This window comes from Taudactylus pleione, unplaced genomic scaffold (assembly GCF_031769625.1).
Source record: "Taudactylus pleione unplaced genomic scaffold, aTauple2 ptg000201l, whole genome shotgun sequence".
Lineage (NCBI taxonomy): Eukaryota > Metazoa > Chordata > Amphibia > Anura > Myobatrachidae > Taudactylus > Taudactylus pleione.
The window spans coordinates 17,004,608-17,025,512 of NW_028284603.1; the positions used below are offsets into that span (position 1 = coordinate 17,004,608).

Sequence of the window (20,905 nt, forward strand, 5' to 3'; positions counted from 1 at the left end):
CTGCCCCCAGTAGTAATAAAAAAACAAACACTTACCTGAAACCCCGCTCCTGGTCCCGACGCTGCTACTGGCTCCTCCGGCCGCTTTGCATTATGGGACAGACGTCGTCATGACGATGTCTCTCCCATTACCCACTGCGGGAGCCGGAAGATGGCTCCCACAGTGGGAGAAGCAGCAGCCGATGAGAGTCTGACAGACTCTCATCGGCTGCTGATTACAACAAACACACAGCTGCCATTGCCGGCGGCTGTGTGTTTGGCACTGTGTAGTGCTGACCGAACTCCGTCTGGTCAGCGCTACACACGCGGTGCAGCTGTGTCACAGAGACACAGTCTGCACCGCGGCCCGCATGGTACACTACTCAGCTGCGTACCATGCGGGCATGACTCCTGTATAAGCCGAGGGGGTGCTTTTTCAGCACAAAAAAAATGTGCTGAAAAACTCGGCTTATACGGTAACCATAAAGGAAGGTGAAAGGGGAGAATACCTGAGCACAAGTGAGAATTAAAAAAATTATATATATATATATATATATATATATATTTCCACTGTCTGACGTAGTAAGTTTCCTGATGGGAAAAAGAAATAACTCAAGTGGAGGTGCACCCATGAGAGTATGGATCAATATGTATATGGAAAAAGAGACAAGACCTCCTAGTTACTAAGCAGTGTTAGGAGTCAGAGTGAAAAGTGATAAGGTGCCAGCCAATCAGCTCCTAACTACCATCTCACAGGCTGTGTTTGAAAGATTAGTTACGAGCTGATTGGCTGGCACCTTATCACTTTTCACTCTGTCTCCTAACACTGCTTAGTAACTAGACCCCATAGAGACTCATCTTTTTGGGAGCACTCTTAATATTAAATAAAACTTAACCTTTATTTGTGTTATTTAAATTAGAGATAATAGGACATACACATATACACACTCAAAAAAAATATACAAAAAAAGAGGTAAGCAAAATATTTATACAGTAATAATGAGATAATTTTCAGCTGCATCTGCAGCAATTACATTAATCATAGGTACTAATATTCAAAATATAGCAAAATACTTATTTAAACAAGAGCAATAATTCTCTACTATATTGGCAGTGAATGCATCAATCATGAGTTCCAATACTCTGTATAAGCCAGCATGAATCAACTTTGTTGTTTATCAGAATCCGGTATAATCAGCACTTATTCTCAATCATCAAGTACAATTTATACTACTTCAGCAGTACTTCATTCCATATAGTGAGTACTACTTTTCAGTCATCAAGTACAGATATAATCCTTCAACAGTACCACATCTAATATTCCCCAAATATTTTGATATGGTTGTGGCATGAGGTTATATTCTCATAGGAACAAGGTAGATGTTCAAACATACAGGACTACTATAGCAACAACCAAATGTAACATAGCTCGTTAGGAATGATTATAACATATAAGACAGAGGGTCTCTGCTGCTGCTTTGTGTGTACTTTGCATTAATACAGCAAGTGAGCGTACCAGTGTCTGCACAAAAGGGGTATGAATAAGTAAGAGGCATCTTAGTATGGATATATAGGTAACACTACTATAGTGAGACAGAGCACGCTGCTTCTCTCCTTGTGCCGAGCATTAGTATGGGGAGTGAGCATTGCCACATCTTTTTGTATATCCTATTATCTCTAATTTTAAATAACACAAATAAAGTTAAGTTTTATTACTATTAAGAGTGCCCCCAAAAAGATGAGAGTCTCTGTCTCCTTTTCCGTATACTTGCCTAATATCCAGCCAGTAATCTAACACCAAATGCCTCTTTGCCATATTCAAGTTCTTTATATGCTCACAGGCTCAATTCTCCATTTCCACCATCACAAACGAAGACTAAAATACCAATTATTTCAAAGACAAAATCTATACTCTGCATGCACAATCCATCATTTCCTGCATTCTTCACTCATATTCTTACATTCTGCCCCGCAACCAAGGACAACCTCTCTGCACTTATCTCACGGTCTCATTCCGCAACCAGCACCTCAAAACTTTTACTACTCATCTCCCTCTTCCACAATGCATGTTCTATGTAACTGCATTGTTGCCACCCTACTTCCACCCCGAATTACCCATTTCACGCAGAGAGAGTTCCAGCCAAGAGCTGTCTGACTTGGAATCGGACAGAGATATGTAAAAATGTGGAAATTTATCCGAATAAATCTGAACAGACCCCGATAATGAACATTCTGACTCGCGGCTGTCGGAGCAATTCATCACCGCTCCGGCGCGGTGACAGCTGATGCGATATCAGCTGTCCCCATGAGCCGCTTCACTGCTCCATTTCGGAGCAGTGAATCTTTTCACTGCTACAGGTCACGCATGCGCAGTAGCGCCCCGATATCCGGTGGAAGGAGCCAGACAGGGGAGGAGGGATCCGAAAGGATCCCTCATCGCAACCCGGACCTCCTTCCCATAGTGAAGGAGCGGGTTGCGATGCCGGAGCATTCGCCATGTGAAGATGGCGAATGCTCCCGCAGTCAAGCTCTGAAAATATTATATTTTCGGAGCTTGATGAATTCTGTCCCCATACTAATGTATGGAGACAGTGGGCCATTCCGCAAGAGGAAGGTAAGATATCTGTGATATTAAACTGATTTACATTCCTGGTGAATGCCCTGATAACTTAATGTGCATTTTCACCTGCTTTTGTAAAAATTAAGTGATGATGAATAAGCCCCTCAATGTCAATATCACCACAACTTCCTTAGTTTTCCAAACAAGCTCCATAGACTGCACCAACCATCCCCCACCTTCTGTATTTAATTTGTCGATCTTGTATTTACCCAATTTATATGTTTTGTTTTCCCCACTCTGGCACTTAAATAATAATAATACTGAAAGCAAAATAGCACAACTGATATTTCTTTTAATACAGAAAACATAATACCTATTAAGGGTTTCTCAAACCTTACAGATTTCTCCAATGGTTGGCTTTCATACTATCAACCATGCAGTGCACAGTAAGCTTGAACAAAACCTTTTATTTTAAATAATAATAATAATACTGATAATAATAATATTAATAATAGAAATTAACAAACAGTAAAATATCATAAAATATCTTGTGATAAAAAGAAACATTAATTTCCCTGTGAAATAACCTGAATTATTCCAAAAATGAGAGCTAAAAAAATATAAGATCATTAATACTTTTACATTCCTGCTGTTAATGTACAGTATTCTAATGTAAAAAAAAGTAATCAGTAGTCTGCATTATTGTACAAATTGGATGAGGTGGTGTGAGTATCACAGGCAAACTAAGATGGCAAAAGCCAGAGTTATTTTGATATTTGTGTGAAGAGCAAATTTAACTCTAAATCTGTTGGCAAGACCTTGCTTCACCCACATAATCTGGAAAACATCCATATGTGAGCCTTGTCTAAGCCCCTGAGAAGACTGTTGCCCTCCTGCTCATGTCCGCCAGCTCTCTGATCTGACTTTCATACTTAATCTGGTCTAATCCTACCAAGCATTAACTTCATCTGTGCAATGAAACCTGTAGTATCATTCTAATATTTGGTGAGGAAGGCATTTACTAAATTACTTCCTGAAATCATATGGTGTTGTTTAGCTCCTTATTTTAATCAGATGATGCATCTCGGGGACACATTATCAGCGGTTTAGCTGGAAACCAGGGTTTGTCTTTTTATGAACAATGAACCTTTCCGATATTACACCAGTCCTGAACGGTTTCTATGCGACAGATGCATACACAAACAGAATTATAATGACTAATGGGCTTCACACTATTAAGCTTGCCCAAGTTGATGTATTAAATACAAAAAAATGCTAAAATTACATATTTTACAGATAGGATACTGTATACCATCATGATGATATCCACTGGAAATACAATTCTCCTTTCAAAACAAAAAAAAAATAGTGCAATTCATTGTTTTAACATACTGTTGTTTTGTTTTCTAATTTAATAAATTAATTTTCTATTTAATTTTATAAAAAAATGTTTTAAATAAATAATTTAAAGGTAATTTTTTTCAGGGTACAGTAGTTGGGATCCTTAAATAAAGTACTTCATTAATAAAATAAAACATTAACTAATGCCAACTGCCACTGGTGCTGCAGGACATATTAGGTAATTACTAATCAAAACCCCAGAGAATTGAAAAGTTCTAGACCTTGCATTGATCATATGTAAACCGCAAAAAGTACTCTGAATAAGATGAACATGGTGAATTGCTTGATTAATGCTATTTCTGACAAATCCTCTGAAATAATACCTGTTCTCTTAATTACATGTTACAATATGTCGTAGGATGATTTATACAGAGAATAAAGACTATGATACAATGTTCCTCCCTATTACCTTGCTGTTAATAACTGTCTACTTAACTTCAGCAGTCTTCAGAAATATCAGATATAATTTGCCTCTGATCTCACACGATTGACGTGTACAAGTTGCTAAATTTGGTAAAGGTCTTGTATGCATTTAGAGCACTCTAAATAGCTATTACAATTCAACATTAGACCACAGATCACTCAAAAGATATTTTCTTATATGTGAATTATTCGGGACCCCACTTAAGAAAGCTTGTGTCACAACACATTGTTACAGTGTATATACGGTTGCTAGAAAACATTATTTTGGTGATCGCTTGTATGCAAAAAAAAAAAATGCACAACCTTGCGCTAATATCAATAGTCAGATCTTTAGTAACAAGTAAGCTAATTGAGCTGTTTGTGTTGATAAACTCCGTTTCCTCCAGACTGTTCCTCCCTGAACCATAATTATTTGCAATTTGCTTAAGTCGTCCATTTACGGATACGTCAAGCATGAAACAGAGGCAATTTTCACAAAATGGAAATGCTTCTCAAAATCAATCTTCGGGAAATAATGTGGTAGAAGTTACTCTCTGATAGAAGACTACCTCATGACTGTCACATAGAGATGAATATTAATTTGTTGAGGTTAAGACGGTTTAGTGCTTCATTTGTTGACTTTGTTCAGCCGTCAGAGAGCAGAGCAGTGCAATTATTTCAACAAATCTATTCCCCCCCCCCTCTTACATGAGTTACCATTTCTATGTACTTACCAGTCAGCACACATAACAATGTCAAAATGTCCTTCCAGTTGAGAGACATCTGTCTCATTATCCCATCGTAAAACGCTAAAGGGGGAAGAAAAAAAAAAAAGTCACAAAAAAGTAATTTTAATATTTAGCATTTTTAACACCAGTGATGTTTTGATGACATTCACTTCAGTAGCGTTAAAGTCAAATAGGATATTTGCAAACATATCTTATGACCAGTTTTAACAGGTCCTTAAGGAATCAAGTGATAAAGTACAGAAGACAGTATTTTTTCTGTGTCCTAACACGGTTTGATGCCTCTTTCAATTTAGAAACAGAAACCCAAAAATAAAGCTCATAAGAGCTTTGAATAGATGGGAGGTATGTTTACACTAAAGGTATCATTCATTGCACTTTATTGCAGTGCCACTCAACCGTGTTAGTTAGCTATAAGATTAAAAATAACCGTAAGCAGTGGTATTTCTAAAAATCATCTTCAGTGACTGACTAGATCCTAAAGAATAGCTCCTCTTTCACTTCACTATGTGGCTTTGGCAGCTATAACAATTTTCTCTCCATGATACAATCAGATATTTTCAACAGTCAGCTACTAAGGCGCAAAATGTATCTCCACGCTGCAGATATAAAATAAAAATCAGATAATCATTGTTCCATATACAGTAAAAAGTGCCTGGTTAACGTTACCGAATTTCACAAAATGAGTCATTTTGTTTAAAAGAAATATAAAAAGTGGATTTTATGCAGAGCACTTGATCCATGAGCAATGCTGCCGCTAAGAAAGGTTCAGTCTTTGATTCGGCAACGCACCCAGCTGTTTTATGATGTGACAAGAGGTAGGTTTGCAAAACTGGTCCACTTCAAGTTTCAGGTAACACATTATCTAGCACTATTGATGTGTAAATGGAGGATAAAAAGCTTTTCAGATATAGTTCTTACAATGTTGTTGCTCAATGAATAATTCCATTTTGACCCAATTAATCCAATGTCCAATATGGTCATTAATTTTACCTGCAATGTGATCCTATCAACTAGGCATTAGAAATGCATAGTTTCATGTAGGACACGCAAATTAAACAAATAATTGTATTCATTCATGTTTTTGTTCAAAAATGTATATATATTGTGTGTGGGAGATACAGGAGAGGAGGGGGCAAGTTATATGTTAAAATGTATCAAGTAGTAACACAGTCTGTAAAAATAATAGGCTAAACCAGCATTTCTTCTACTTCTTGATCAGTCCCGATCCCGCACATCTGCTTGGAAGCATTTGGAACCTTAATGCAAGAGTGGGTGCAATAAACCAACTCTCCCAAATGCATGCCAGTTTCATGCTTATAACTAGTCAGAAGTCGCCACACTGAATAGCCTCCTTATTCAGACTTTTGGCGTTGTTACAATCAACAAAAAGCAGTCCATACAGAGGGCATACACAAACCTGCTATCAATAAGAAATGATCCTTATCAAAACCAGCAAGTACGTTCTACAAGCCCAGACATTGAATGCAGTTAATTTCTAAATTAACATTTACAATGGAGCAGTAACAACCATTTATTAAGTTTATTTATTAAAGGTACTTCTATAGCACCACATATTATGAAGAACTTCTACATAGGATATTTATTCAATCAAATCACTTCCTCTGGGGACATACAATGTTGCCATGGGGCCCACAAAATTGTAGTTATGCAACAGAGTACCACCTTTGCTTTTTAGGTACTCCTACCCCGAGGCGCACATTTCACCATGACCAGAATAGAGTTGTGAGTCCCACAGCCTTGACAATCAACAGAAAAAGAGACCTTTTTGGGCATAATAGATGCTTAATATTGAAGTAGCTAGGGAAAGAGTAGTATAGTTTGCTCCCTCACTGGTTCAGGCATATAAGAACTTAACCATTCAAACAAACTAATGAAAAAAACTATAGGGTTAGACATCACACATTAGTTTAAAAGTAAGACAAAGCAATACTTCTCTCTTACCCTCCTTACTAATTAGTTGCCTATTTACTCTTGAGCGTTCATATTTAGATGTTCGTTGTACGTAAAGCATGAATGCTGACTGCTTAAGGTGTTACACTGATCATTTAGAGAATAATAACAAGGACAGCAAGTTACAGTGTTATAACATTAGGACGCTTCAGTTAACATCACACAAATCGGCTCCTCCTCCCATATGGTACCTGCTGGCCTTTGTAAAGCTTCAATCCATAATTAAGCCTTATGTAATTGTCCATGACCACGCTGGCTCTTTGTAGAGGATATACTGTAGTCACATAGGTGATCCATTTAACAGCTGGAAGTTGTAACCAGAGGAGAACTTTACAAAGAAACCTGGTGACAACATAAGCTCTGGAGCACCTGCTTTATCAATTGCTGCATCACTGACATTTCCGGTCCCTTTGTCTCACATATTTCTTAAAAAGGATTCATTTCTCCATGCTCCAATCTTTATTATTTATTTATTTTTAATAATGGTCATTTAGAAAAGTGTAAAAGTGCAATCTGGCTGTGCTTCGGCATTTTGTAACAATGGGTGATGGCCTTTTGCGTAAATAAAATGCAGTTTTTACAGAAAGGTTAAAATAATGTTGGCCCAAAATTGACGTGGGTGCAAAATATTGCATTTTGGGATGGAAGCAGGTGGGAGGATGTCAGCTCTTCTTGCCCTGTTCAGGCTATATGAATATGTCACGTTACGCTCCTACAGTACATGCCAAAACTAGAATGTCATTCAAGGGGTAGAGAAGACACAAGTAGAGTAGACACTGCCTGAGAAAGCCAAAGAGCTTATTCTAATGCTGCAATGAAACTGGGTTTTTGCACATGCATTTGCAGTGGAGGAAGCCTGGTTTGTAAGATACGCCAATGGCACCTTGCACAGGAAAGAGCATATCTGACCAATGTAATGAACCCTCTTCCCATCCACAAAAGTGACATTTAATTAAGAAAGCCCTAATGTCACCTCTTTCTGATGATTTAAGGAAATAAAGTCCCAAAGCGGTAGAAGTGTGTACTTTATTACTCATCATCATACATATCTCCGCCCTGCAATACATCATGCAGAATACTTCTACAGGAGTCAGTTCCAAAATCTGGAATAAAAGTATGTTCTCCAAAGTGCACATTTGCGCCAGCAGAAGTGTATTCATCATCCATATATTTAGCAGTCAATCAAAAGACCTTAATATAAAAGATTTTCTTAGATCTTTAATAAATAGAAACACATTAAAAGTTAATTCTAGTTAATGTTGCCCCATGTTTACTGGGCTGTCTAGTGCAATTCTCTGGCAACTTCCTCTAACTTCTGTGAATTAGTTTGCCAGGCACTAGCTCAGTCTCCTCCTCCTCATAGTGAATAGGTTCCAAAGCACATGCAGGTCCAGCTACAGTACATTTAAATGTATTGCACACACAGCCATAGTATAGCATTTACGCCAGACCAGTTCTCGCTGATGAATCAAACAATAATATTTATGACTATTCAGCACAGTTATTGATTTCATTAACCATACCTGAGGTATCAAATAATTATTCCCCAGAGCTGATACCCTCGCTGCCCGGGACTGCCTGTCCCTCGCTCTCCTTTATTGGCACCATCACAGCCAATCATCATTGCTTCCATTCTTGCCTGTCTCTAGCACACTTGGTCTATCTGGGTAAACAGACGCAATTATTACACTTGATTACTTGACGAGCTGACAGCACTTGGCTGGGCTGCACCTCTCAGGATTTCCCCAGCACTCACAGCAGTATCTCCAACTCCTATTGTCATTATTGGATTCAAGTTTCCCTTCTATCTTACTAACACTCTATATAGGACTACACACAATGGGGCAGATGTATGAAGCTCTGAAAAGTGATAAAGTGCAGAGTGATAACCGATTAGCCACTCAGCTCTGAAGTGTCATGTTACAGGCTGTGTTTGAAACATGACAGTTGGGAGCTGATTGGTTGCTCGGTTATCACTCTGCTCTTTATCACTTTTCAGAGCTTCATACATCTGCCCCATCTCTAGCCCAATGTAAGGGATCTGTGGTACAAAGCTTGAAGGAAGGAACTCTAAAGAGAATAATACAGTCCCTGGACCAAAAATGTAAATTGGTCCTGCCACTACCTTAGTCTTACCCCAGAGTGGCAAATTCACCCATGTCATTCATAGCAAGACTAAAAGGGTAAATTACATACCATACATAATAATGGTTAAGATAGAAGTACAGATGTGTCCTCATACATCTAGTCTTAATCCGCCATGCAGTGCAACTAGCTTCCCGTGGGTGAGCTGCCAGGTTCCGTGCAATTCTTCTAGCATCGAGCGTTATCTTTTTTGCAGAAAATGCATCTAAGTCGCAATGTGATGCAACTAGGACGCACGATCAGACAGTGCTGATTAATTTGATATGCGACTCTTGTATATGCTTGTATATAGGTAGATTCAGGGAACCAGTCACAAATAGATATACAAGTGTCGCATATCAAATTAATCAACACAGTAATTTCATTGCGACTTAGACGTATTTCATTGCGACTTAGATACATTTTCTGCAAAAAAAGACGCCCGGCACAAGCAGAGTCTCGAAATCTGGTGCGCCAAGAGGGACTTTTTACTGTGACTGCAGCAAAGATGTATAAGAACACATTTGTATGTGGGACATGTTTTCCATATTTAGGATACAAATCCAAATGCCACAAATAACAACATGCTCAGGGTGGGATGCAGGGTTCCTCAGTAGTTATCCTAGAATGTATGGCTTGCATTTTCTACACAAACTTTATACAGTACTTAAAGGATAGAATTGTAATATTGCTATAAAATGTGTCCTTGCTCATGTAAAGACCTGTTCTATGCATAACTTCTTCGTTGCACCACTGCTGTTGCATATGGCATGCATTTGGTATGTTATAGAACAAAGCAAGGACCTGTCAGATTTGTTGGTTGTTGGTACCCCTTAGAAAAGATAATAAATAATTGGATTATAGCTAGCGATATTTCAAACTAATTGCTTTCTTGAATTAGCATAACAGATATGTCTTCAGTCTTCTAATCAGTCATTCAGCCTATTTAAAGGGAGACAAGTAGTCACTCTGTTGTTTGGTCCATGTTCAATGTGGAGCACACGATGGTACCAGAGAAAGCAAAGTAAAGAGCTGTCCGAGGAGTCAGAAAGAAAATTGTAGACAAGCATGTTAAATGTAAAGATTATAAGACACTCTCCAAGCAGCTTGATGTTCATGTGACTACAGTTGCAAATATTGTTAAATAGTTTAAAATCCATGATACCTGTAGCCAACCTCCATGGACGTGGCCGCAAGAGTAAAATAGACCCCAGATTAGAAGTATAGTGAGAATGGTAGGAAAAGAGCCGAGGAAAACTTCCAAAGAGATACAAGATGAACTCCAAGGTGAAAGTACATCAGGGTCTGATAGCAATATTCAACCCTTTTGGAGCAACTGTGGGCTTCATGGAAGAAAACCCAGGAGGACTCCACTTTTGGAAAAAAAAAAACATAAAAAAGCTAAACTGGAATTTGCAAAAAATGCATTTTAACAAGCCACAACGCTTCTGGGAGAATGTACTTTGGACAGATGAATCATAACTGAAGCCTTTTGGCAAGTCACATCAGCTCTATGTTCACAGACCAAAAACTAAAGTTTTTTTTTTTTAAAAAGAACACCATAACTACTGAGAAACATGGAGGAGATTCGGTTATGGTTTGGGGCTCCATCTGGCAAAGGGTGTCTTGAATCTGTAAGGGTACACTGAAATAAAGACTATCAAGGTATTCTGTAACGAAAAATACTGCCCAGTGTCAGAAAGCTGTCCCAGTTGCAGGTCATGGATCCTCCAACAACATAATGGCCCAAAACACTAAAGCACCCAAAAATGGATAAAAACAAAACATTGGACATGCAGTCTGGAGAAGGCACCCATCAAGCCTAAAACAGCTGGAGCAGCTCTCATTGATAGCTTCAGAAATCACTTGATTGCAGTGACAGCCTTTTGTGCAACAAAAAAATGAGGTAACGGGTAATATCATTTTGGTCCATAACCTTTTCATTTGTTTTATTAATTAAAATATTCTGTAGAATCCAAAATCCTTCTGTAGAATCAAAACTCAAATGCAAAGTCTGATTTCTATTAAATATGGAATAAAAAATGATGGATGCCAATTATTTTTGTCAATTTAAAGTTATTTCAGAGAAAAATATGGGTTCTTTTTCGTGGAAGGGTACCAACAAATTTGTCCACGTCTGTACATGGGCTTAGAGAAGGGTGTGCATCTTTTATTTTAAGCATTAGATATGCATGTTAATAATATTATGTATGCACATCAAAAAATACATGTACAGGCTTTCATATATAGTTATATGCGTATCATTGACTTACGTATACTTGTATAGTGTTCATTCAAGCACCCTGCACCTGTCCCAACCCATACAGTTCCTTTTTTCCTACCTGGTCTCTGCTCTGATGCTTCTAGCACACTCAGCTGATACAGACCAGAGTGTACTAGAAGCACCAGTGCAGAGAGCGAAACCCCAGGCAGGAATTGGGATGTGCACAGGTTGTGACAAGTGCAGATTGCTAGAATGAACACTATTGTATCTACAGAGGTGGAACAAGTATAGTACAAGTACAGTAAGTGTGTGTTCATGTAATTGGAGGCATATCTCTTGAAGGAAATTGATGGCTGGTGCAATGATGATGATGCCTATGAGCAGCACTATCTAGTCATTGGGTGTAAGTGTACACACTTGTATGCCTGTCATACTTCAGGCTTAAATGCCATTGTTCTTGAGTTGGATGCATCTTGAGATGCATTTGGCTCACTGAACATGTGCACTAATAATGCTGTTTTTTGCTCTAATTTAGCACCACAGTATCAAAATATTAACGTAATGAAAGTGAAATAACAACTGTTTAAATAATATGTAACTTCAAAGCACGCACCTATTGTTACTTCAAACTTCTCCAATTGAATATAATTTCTGATTAAGTCACTTGTCGATCAATTTGCAAACATGATAAATAGTACACTTTTTTTTAACAAAACACTGAAAACATTTTTGATACAGCATATCCACCAATAGTGGCCATTATAACTCTAAAGGTGAGGCATTGCGGTTTGGAGATGTGGAGGATGTGACAAGGACTAAAATGTCCCGATTTGCATACCAGATTGAATACGCCAAAATTCTACACTTTAATTATTTATTTCCCTTTTAAATTGAGTAATAGTTGTGTGCTTAAATTTTAAAATAAAATAAAATAAAATAAAAATAAAATAAACTGTCACATCCCATTTGGAGAAGTCAGCAGGAGTGTTCTGTTATCTCTATTTTGAACACAAACATTGTAAACTATTCAGATGGGATGTGAGAGTGACCAAGTTCTGCTGCCGTGCATCGGTGTAACAGTATGCATATAAAGATGCCAACATTTTTTGGATAAGGATGTTTTTGAAACGAGCACCCAGCTGAGTACCCATATCCGGAATCTAAGCCTCATGGACCAAAACAATTAAAACTGACAATAGTACTCTTTGAAAATAGTCATCTGAGCTTTGCTATTATGTTTATTTTCTATATAATCTTCCGTCTCCCATCAGAATCATTGTGTAACAGCGTTCCAGCTCAGTTAACAAAATGTATTTAATTCTCTATATTTTACTGCAACAGAGTCTATTTATTCTTAGACTGAAGCATGAAATGTTAACACACTGTATATAAAAACTGATGACCACTTTCAGTTAAAATATGTAAACATTCAGAAAGTTGAGCAATATTTTAATTGGAGATTAATAACACCCAGTAAACAAAATTATGTCCTTTGAAAACATAATCTTGCTTCCCAGCATGAGGTTGAAATCTATTATTCACTATAATGCGTCTGTTTCTCCATATGTTGAAATACACTCAAATAACGACAAGTGACCTTAAGGCTTACATTAATGTAAATCAGTGCTGGGCAGGAAATTTGCTCATGATTGATATTACAGAGATTGGATCCGAAATCTGAGCATTTATTTCACTTATATGAAATGCACAACCAGAAAATTCCAGCTTTAAAAATATTTTATATATATATATATATATGATCAGGCATTCTTTCTTCACGGAAAAGTGTAATAAATAGGGTTCGTGTGTAGGGTCTTTATTTCTTAAGTAGTTCTGCTGAATCCACTAATGATTGAAAGTACCATGCATTTATAATAGCTTAATAAATGAAAATATGTTCTCATTTTCACGTGTGCTAATATGATTTTCAATGTGTCAGAATATAATTACAGAGCCCATTAAAACTAAACTTGTCGCGTTCTCGTGGCTTTTCAATTACCCATCCTTCATGTATTGAACTGATCACTAAGAGATTTCTCAAGTGGAATAAGACAATAATTATAATTTCCAAGAAAGGTAAAAAAAAGAAAAAAAAAAAGACATTAACAAAAGGGATTTTCCAAGTGTTTACTAATACGGGCCTGGATTTGCTATCAATAATAACAGTTTAGCTTTTTTTCTCATCATTATCATTAATTTAAAAAAAGCACTAATACAGCATATGGAACATATAGGCCTTAGCGATAATAACATAGGCTGTCTTTTATATATACATATATATACATAGGCTGACAGATATGCTTTCCTCTTAGCAACATAAATACAGTATATCTGTCTTTTGCCCGTACCAGTTAAGCTCAAATGACTGTGGGCCTGGTGCCTGATTCTGAGATTTAAGCAAAGTTGATATTTACGCAGATCGAGTGATTGTTATCCATTGTGCATGTGCGAATGCCGCACTGCACCAACGCAGTGATTATATTTTGTAGTTAAAAAACGCAGGCGTATCTGACCGTTTACACGCTGTTTTATGGGCATGCATAAATTAGCCATTGCGATCTCCTTCTCAGCATGATAGCTCTCAGTGTCTCAGGAGAGCCGCAGTGTTAGAGGCAGGTCAGGCTTCACCTACAAGCTGCGTGACTGCCTGTCGATATTACCACTCTGCTGCACGTCATCAGACGGATATGAGAAGGCAGCAATGGGCGTCCCTATGCTCAGGTAAGTTTTTGGAGACAGTAGCATATTTTCGCTATTGCAGTCCGTAAGAGATCGCAACTGTGATTGCAGCCACCCGGATATGTATTGAGAGGCCCACCTGCGGCTTTGCAAATCCAAGCATCTGCCTAAATGTTGCAGCATTGTTGCAGATCTTTGGATTTTTGCAGTCCTGAGTGGGTCTATGGTCCCATAGAAAGGCTGTGGGAATTGAGATGACGTGTAGGCTCGTAGTGTGAGTCACGCCCACAAAACAGTTGTGACACGCCTGTGTTCCTTGTCTCCACCCCCTGTTATCTCCCGCAACCGCTCCCTGACTGTCAATCACATCGTGAATAAATAATCACTGCATGCGACTATGGTAATGTACTTTGACGCTTGGGAAGTGCGACTCAGACGTATGCCCAGATGGCCAACAATCGCTCAACTACGAAAAAACATCGGCATAGTTCACAACTCTGAATCAGGCCCTAGATCTTCTACTTTAATAGACATCTCCTGCTCTCAGAGCAAAGATACAGCCTGGTCAGTTACCCGACTGCTGTTCTGCTCAGAGAGCTTGTGGTTGGTAGTAGCAGTGTGCAAGTTGGAGTTTTAAGAACTTGTATCATATTGGTGAAGCTGTGCACCAGGGCAAAGGCAATCAGGATTTAGCTAGGCAAGAGCTTTCCAAAAGTAGTTAGATTACATTCAAACTTTTATTGGATGGGCCATTAAAAAATACATATACCTGACAAGTCCACTTTAAAGGAGAAACATTAACTCATATGTACCAAACAGCACAAGTCGTGAAGTGTTGGCTGGAAATTGGGTGTATGTCGTTCCTGAACTGCATGCACAGAAAAATACGTATATTCGCCTGCATCTGTACGCATCTACTTACAGTCCAGTTCCCCCTCTACAATCATAAGTGTATATGCAATTGAATGAGTATGGCTCTGCATTGTCTATACTTGCGTGCACTCAGCTCCGTAACATGCGGGCGCAGCGTGAACAAACAGGATACATTCTGTCAACAGAAAATATATTCAACTCTGCATCAGCCCTATTGTGTCTAGTGACGACTGATAGCCATGTGTTAGTACTGATTCATCATTCATGATGAGCTAACAGCCATGGGCTCTTGCTGGATCATTCTGTCTCCTAAAACCCTGTAATAAAATCTACTATGTGACTGCTCAGATGGGGAAGACTGGCTACTAAGGAAGACTTCAGAAGTGAACTTCACAAGGTGGCTATGTCAGCCGCTGGTGTACTAGGGAGACAAATGTTACAGGTGAGCCAATGTTTTAAAGAGGCAAGACTGTACTTTCAAGTTGCTACACAATGGTGATCCTATGATATCACTGGTCAAATATAAATAAGAATACAATACAATGCATTGACTTAACTCTAAATCTAGGTCTCAACAGTAAACCAAGTTGAAGTGCTTAAACATGAATTACAGCAGTACTGAGCAAAGTCTTTACCTTTCTCTGAGTCCAAGACTTTACCTTATCCCAAGTACTAAAACTATCCATATAAATGCACCCGTATCTCTAGTTCTTGGGATTCTCTATTATCACATGCCAGGACCAAGCCAGAAGCACAGAGTCAACTGGGGTACTGGTATTCGCCAGGGATTCCCCGCAAGGAAATTTATACTTCACTGCAGTATTTCTGTAGTTTGTAGTCCCCCCCCCACAAACCACCCCCCTCCCCCCACCCCCCCGGGGAGGAACCAAGATGCAAATAGCAGAGGGCAACTAAGAGGATGACACTGAGCAAATAGTAGTAGCGTGAAGTAACAGTAAGCTAAAATAGTCCTAATGGGGACGTGAGAGAATTTCCTGTGACCAGCAGAATCCCCACTAAGGCACTAGATAGCTGGGGAATAACTAACAGAGTATCCACAGAAGACACGGGAGAGAAGGAAAATAACCAACAGAGTATCCACAGGAGAAGGTAACTACAGTAACAAGTGCAGCACACAGACCGACAAGCACAAGTGAAGACAAGGATTGGACACTGTGCTGTGGGTTTAAGTAGGGTGCCCAATTAGAAATGAGAACACCCATTGGAACAGGGGGTTCCGGCAGACATGCCCCAGAGATTACTTGTAAGGCTCCCGGCAAGATGGCGGCAGCCAGAGGCTGAACTGAAGGGGGAGGAGGACGGCAAGATGGCCTAGTGGTACACAGCGGGAGGTGAAACCCGCCTGAATCAGCAGGATGGCTGCCACAGACACAGCTGGGGGACGCCGGCTGAACCTCCAAGACTAACAGAGAGGTCTCCTTTCCCGACGGGGAGTGACACAAGCTGTGTATGCTAGCCTTAAAGAAAACTGGGTTTTAAATGAGATCATTCAATACTGAGAAGAGACAAAATTAATCTGCTCTGTTGACCATCTACATCTTTAGCACTGGTATAACATATGCTAACTGCAACTCAAACAACAATTCTTAGATGAAAAACTACAGAACTTCTGGTTGATACGCTTTTACAAAAAGCTTGGAAACCAGGATCTCTCAAGCTTAAATTGCATTGTAAGTAGGTTATCTCTATGATAGTTTTCAAAAATGCTGTTCAATCAATATGGGTCACAGTTAAGCTTGCAGCACTATCTTTGACAAATCTTAAAACAAAAATTGGTAGCACTTTAGCAATACTTATTTTAGAAAGGAGCCGCGTTAGAAACACAGGGAGTCATCATACAAAAACAAAATCTAGTGCATACAATTTAAATTTAAAATTAAAAATAAAAATATTTTATTTTAAAAAAAAAATGGAGCCAAAACACAAAATAAATCATAAATGATAAAATACAGTGTTAATGAAGAACCTGAAAAGTCCTGATCTAAGGGGATCCTTACTTGTCGAATCGAGGGCAATTGCCAAATCTAGTGTGTTTACCTTACTTTTCTGCAGTAGATGATATATGTAGCAATAGGAATGTAGAAAAACACAAACATATATTATTTATTACTGGTTTCCGTTGTGCTTAAACATAATAAAAAAAAACATAATTATAGGCTTAAAATAAAACAAACAAAAAAACACACCTCAACCCTTTTATAACACTGGGGAACAACAAAAAAACTGTTTCTAGTCAAGTATTTAAGGAGCTTCAGACCCGTTCGCTAGGATGCGATCGCTCGTAGCTGGCCCATATTTGCAATCTGCACATGCATCGCAATACGCGTGCGCAAACCAATGCGAACGCTCGGGAAGCGATAGCTCGCTGCTCATAGACAGCACAGCAGAGTGAGTTACAGGAGAAGCCGTTTGTGGGCGGTGACAGGGGCAGATCACTAGAAACAGGGCAGTGGAGGTTCGAACGCAGGCGTGCCTGAGTGTCTCAACTCCGTTTCAGAGGCGTGCATAATTAAAAGGTAGCGTCATAGTACACGTCACTTGGTTGTATTTCACATTGAAGTGATCGCAGTGCTTGCGGCAGGGTATAGTCAACCTCAAGCACTGCGATCGCACCCGATGGTGCTTGATGTACCAATGGTTTCATGCACTTCCAGAAGATGACATGCGCAAATGGGCGTCTTATGAATGGCTGGTGGACATCTGCATACACAAAGTGATCGCACGCCAATACATAGTGGGCGTGCTAATGCCTAGCCGTGCGATCGCCTGCCTTGCTGGGCGTGCGCTGGATTTGCATACGCAGGGTGCGAGCGAACGCATCTAGCGAGCGGGTCTGAATGAGCTCCTAAGATCGGTTTTAGAGTACTTGCAGGTCCTATTTTCGCATTAGATCTTTGCTATAGCTGAGTTGGCTCCAATTTTCAAATTAATGAAAAATTATAAAATTCAATTATTTTCTCCATTTGAAGCACCTTACTAGTCTAGACCTGCTTTACTTAACAGAATAGACTTAGTTTTGCTTTTTTAACAACTACCCTCTTTGTACAATAACAAGAATTTGTTTTATTTGTGATAATGTAGCTGGTAGTCACGTTTGAGACACATAACACATTCATATCTCCTCACTAACGGTAGGAGGAGGCGTGGCAGTGCACTGCTGAGCCTGCTGGGACATCCTCAGACCACAGCCACGCCTCCTCCCAGCAAACAGAGAGGAGCAACGGAGAGGACGAGTGATGCAGTTAGCACAGCTCCTGTTCCTTTGTACGGCCCTTTCTCTGTCCCACCACAACCAATTTCCCGCCATTTGGGCTTGTTTTGTTCAGTACGTCCTCGGTTTTTGTTGGGAGTTAGCACTGAATGTGTGAATCAAAACATTTTCGCCGTAAAATTGAGTTATTTTCGGAGACGGCGTACTAACAACCCTGATGTTTTTTGTTATATTTGTGGCAAATATAGTGTTGCAAAAGAAGAAAAAAATATAACTGTATTCGTAAAACAAGCGTATCAGGATTATTTTGGACGTCACATAAGCCAGCAAGACAAGATTTGGGGGCCTCACAAAGTTTGTAAAACCAGATTGGAATCACTACGCAATTGGACTAAAGGTGATCGAAAAGGACTAACTTTCGGCATACCTATGATGTGGTGTGAGCCAAAAGATCACTTGAGTGACTGCTATTTTGTGCTGTAAATGTGAGGGGTATGAATCGATTTAAGAAACACAAATGGGAATACCCAAGTATGAAGATTAAAATAGAAAAATAACAGCGCTCAGAATACAAACATAAACTTATAGCTGATTAAATCACAATTTAATAACAAGTATGATCAATGCACAAGTAAAAACACAAATATAATTGTATGGATGCACTATGTCAGTGTAGTGACAAGGAATTCAGAATCAAAATTGTATAATGGAAGCACTGTATCAATGTAATGCAAACATGCAAATTATAAAAATGTATATAAAAAATAGAGAATCACACAATCCACAGGGACAGAAATGATGTCCAAATTATAACATTTGTTCAGGAAGCAAATATCCAAGTAAAGTTCCTTGTTGCTAAGGAGGTAGATGGTGCTTGTTATATGGTGTCCAACAAGAGGTATAGTTACCAGTTCCAGTGCCCAGACAATTATGTTGGGTCCTTTAGAAACGCTGGCAAAGCTATGCAATAGAAATCGTCCTTAAGTCCGATCCTTTAGTGGAAAGACAGCTGTCTATAGCACCAGTAGCACCAATAGAGATGTAGACATGCTCCTGGTGAATAATGTGTCGTGGAGGGTGAGTATGTCAGTCACTGACGCTTTTCACTGTGTCTAGTCACAACTTTATCAAAGTACCCAAGTATGAATTTTGCAAAACAACCGATACCACATAGCGAAGATTTGACTGTACCATCATTCAGTTCTTTGTGCAAAGTTGAATGTAATGTGGAAATGTTAATTTCATCCAGTGCAAGTGACAACACAGATGAAAGGGAGTTTGAAGAAAGTTCCTCTACTCCAAATAAATTTTCTCAAAAGGAACTAAATGATTTAATTCGTGACTTGAATTTATCAAAAAAAAAGGAGCTGAGCTTTTAGCATCCAGACTTCAAGAAAAGCACTCTCTTGAGCCGGATGTTACTATAACATTGTATCGAAATAGAGAGCAAGCCACACTGCCGTTCTTTAGCCAAGATAACAATCTTGTGTATTGCAACAATATTCTTGAACTTCTCTAGAAGATGGGCTTACCAGAATATCGAGCAGAAGACTGGCGACTCTTTTTGGATAGTTCTAAAAGGAGCTTAAAATGTGTATTACTATTACTAAATATCAAGTTAGTCTTAGAAAAAATTGCTTATTCTCAGCATCAGTGGTGTGTTTGTGTCGATTTAAAAATGGTAAACTTTCTTCTAGAGCAGCAAAGTGGATATACGTACTTTGGGCCTGATTCAGACCCGGTCGCAAGCACTGTGCGCTTGCAACCGGGTCGATGGTGGGCCAGTGCGCATGCACACGACGGAGCCGGCTCCGTCGTGCGCATGCGCGACACCCGGATAGCAACGGGCACTCCGTCGCTCACGGTCTCGCAACAAGGGGGGCGAGCTGTCGATGTTGAGTGACAGCTCGCCCCCTTTGGTGGGCGGGCCGGGGGAGTGACTGCCCAAACGGAGGCATTCCCATGTGAACGCCTCCGTTTGGGGGCGGCCCCACTGATGTCACAAGTGTTGTCAGTGGGAGAGATTTCAGCTCTGTTAGAGCCGAAATCTCTCTGGGGCTTGCGGCCACGAGACCCTACCACAAGGGTCTCGTCGCAAGCCCGATGGTCGCGATGGTCTTGACCAACACGACCATCTTCCTGGCCGCTCACTATAGCTGTGGGTGGTGACCCACAGCTATGCAAGCGCCAGGAGGCCGTTCTAAAAAAAAAAATAGCTTGGCCTTAATTCAGAGCGAGCGCTCTGTCAGAGCGTCCGGCTCTGAATCAGAGCCTAAGTATCCTTGTCACATATGCTTATGGGATAGTCGTGCAAAACAAAAGAAATGGCAGCAAACCGTATGGCCTCTAAGAGAAGTTATAACTGTAGGAGAAGCCAACATCATTCATGAGCCCTTAATTGACAGGAGAAAAAATCATACTGCCACCTCTCCATATCAAACTGGGTTTAATGAAACCATTTGTAAAAGCATTGGACAAGTCAGGCGATTGTTTCACGTATATTAGTCGAACATTTCCATCTCTTAGTATTGAAAAATTTAAGACAGGAATTTTTGACGGCCCACAGATACGGAAACTGGTGAAGGATCCAAATTTTACCACATCTATGACTGAAACTGAATCTAAAGCATGGCTGAGTTAAGGTCTGTCATTCAAAAAATTTTAGGCAATCACAATGCAGACAACTATCATGAATAAGTCCACAACATGCTA

General features: G+C 39.4%; 1 protein-coding gene across 1 annotated transcript in view; it reads right to left on the reverse strand.

Moving 5' to 3' along the window:
- Positions 1–20,905, reverse strand: part of CAMKMT (calmodulin-lysine N-methyltransferase) — a 531,467-nt gene that overhangs the window by 84,499 nt on the left and 426,063 nt on the right. Inside the window, exon 8 of the mRNA XM_088477271.1 lies at positions 5,076–5,150. Coding sequence (XP_088333397.1) covers positions 5,076–5,150 — 75 coding nt within the window. The remainder of the gene's footprint in view (positions 1–5,075; positions 5,151–20,905) is intronic.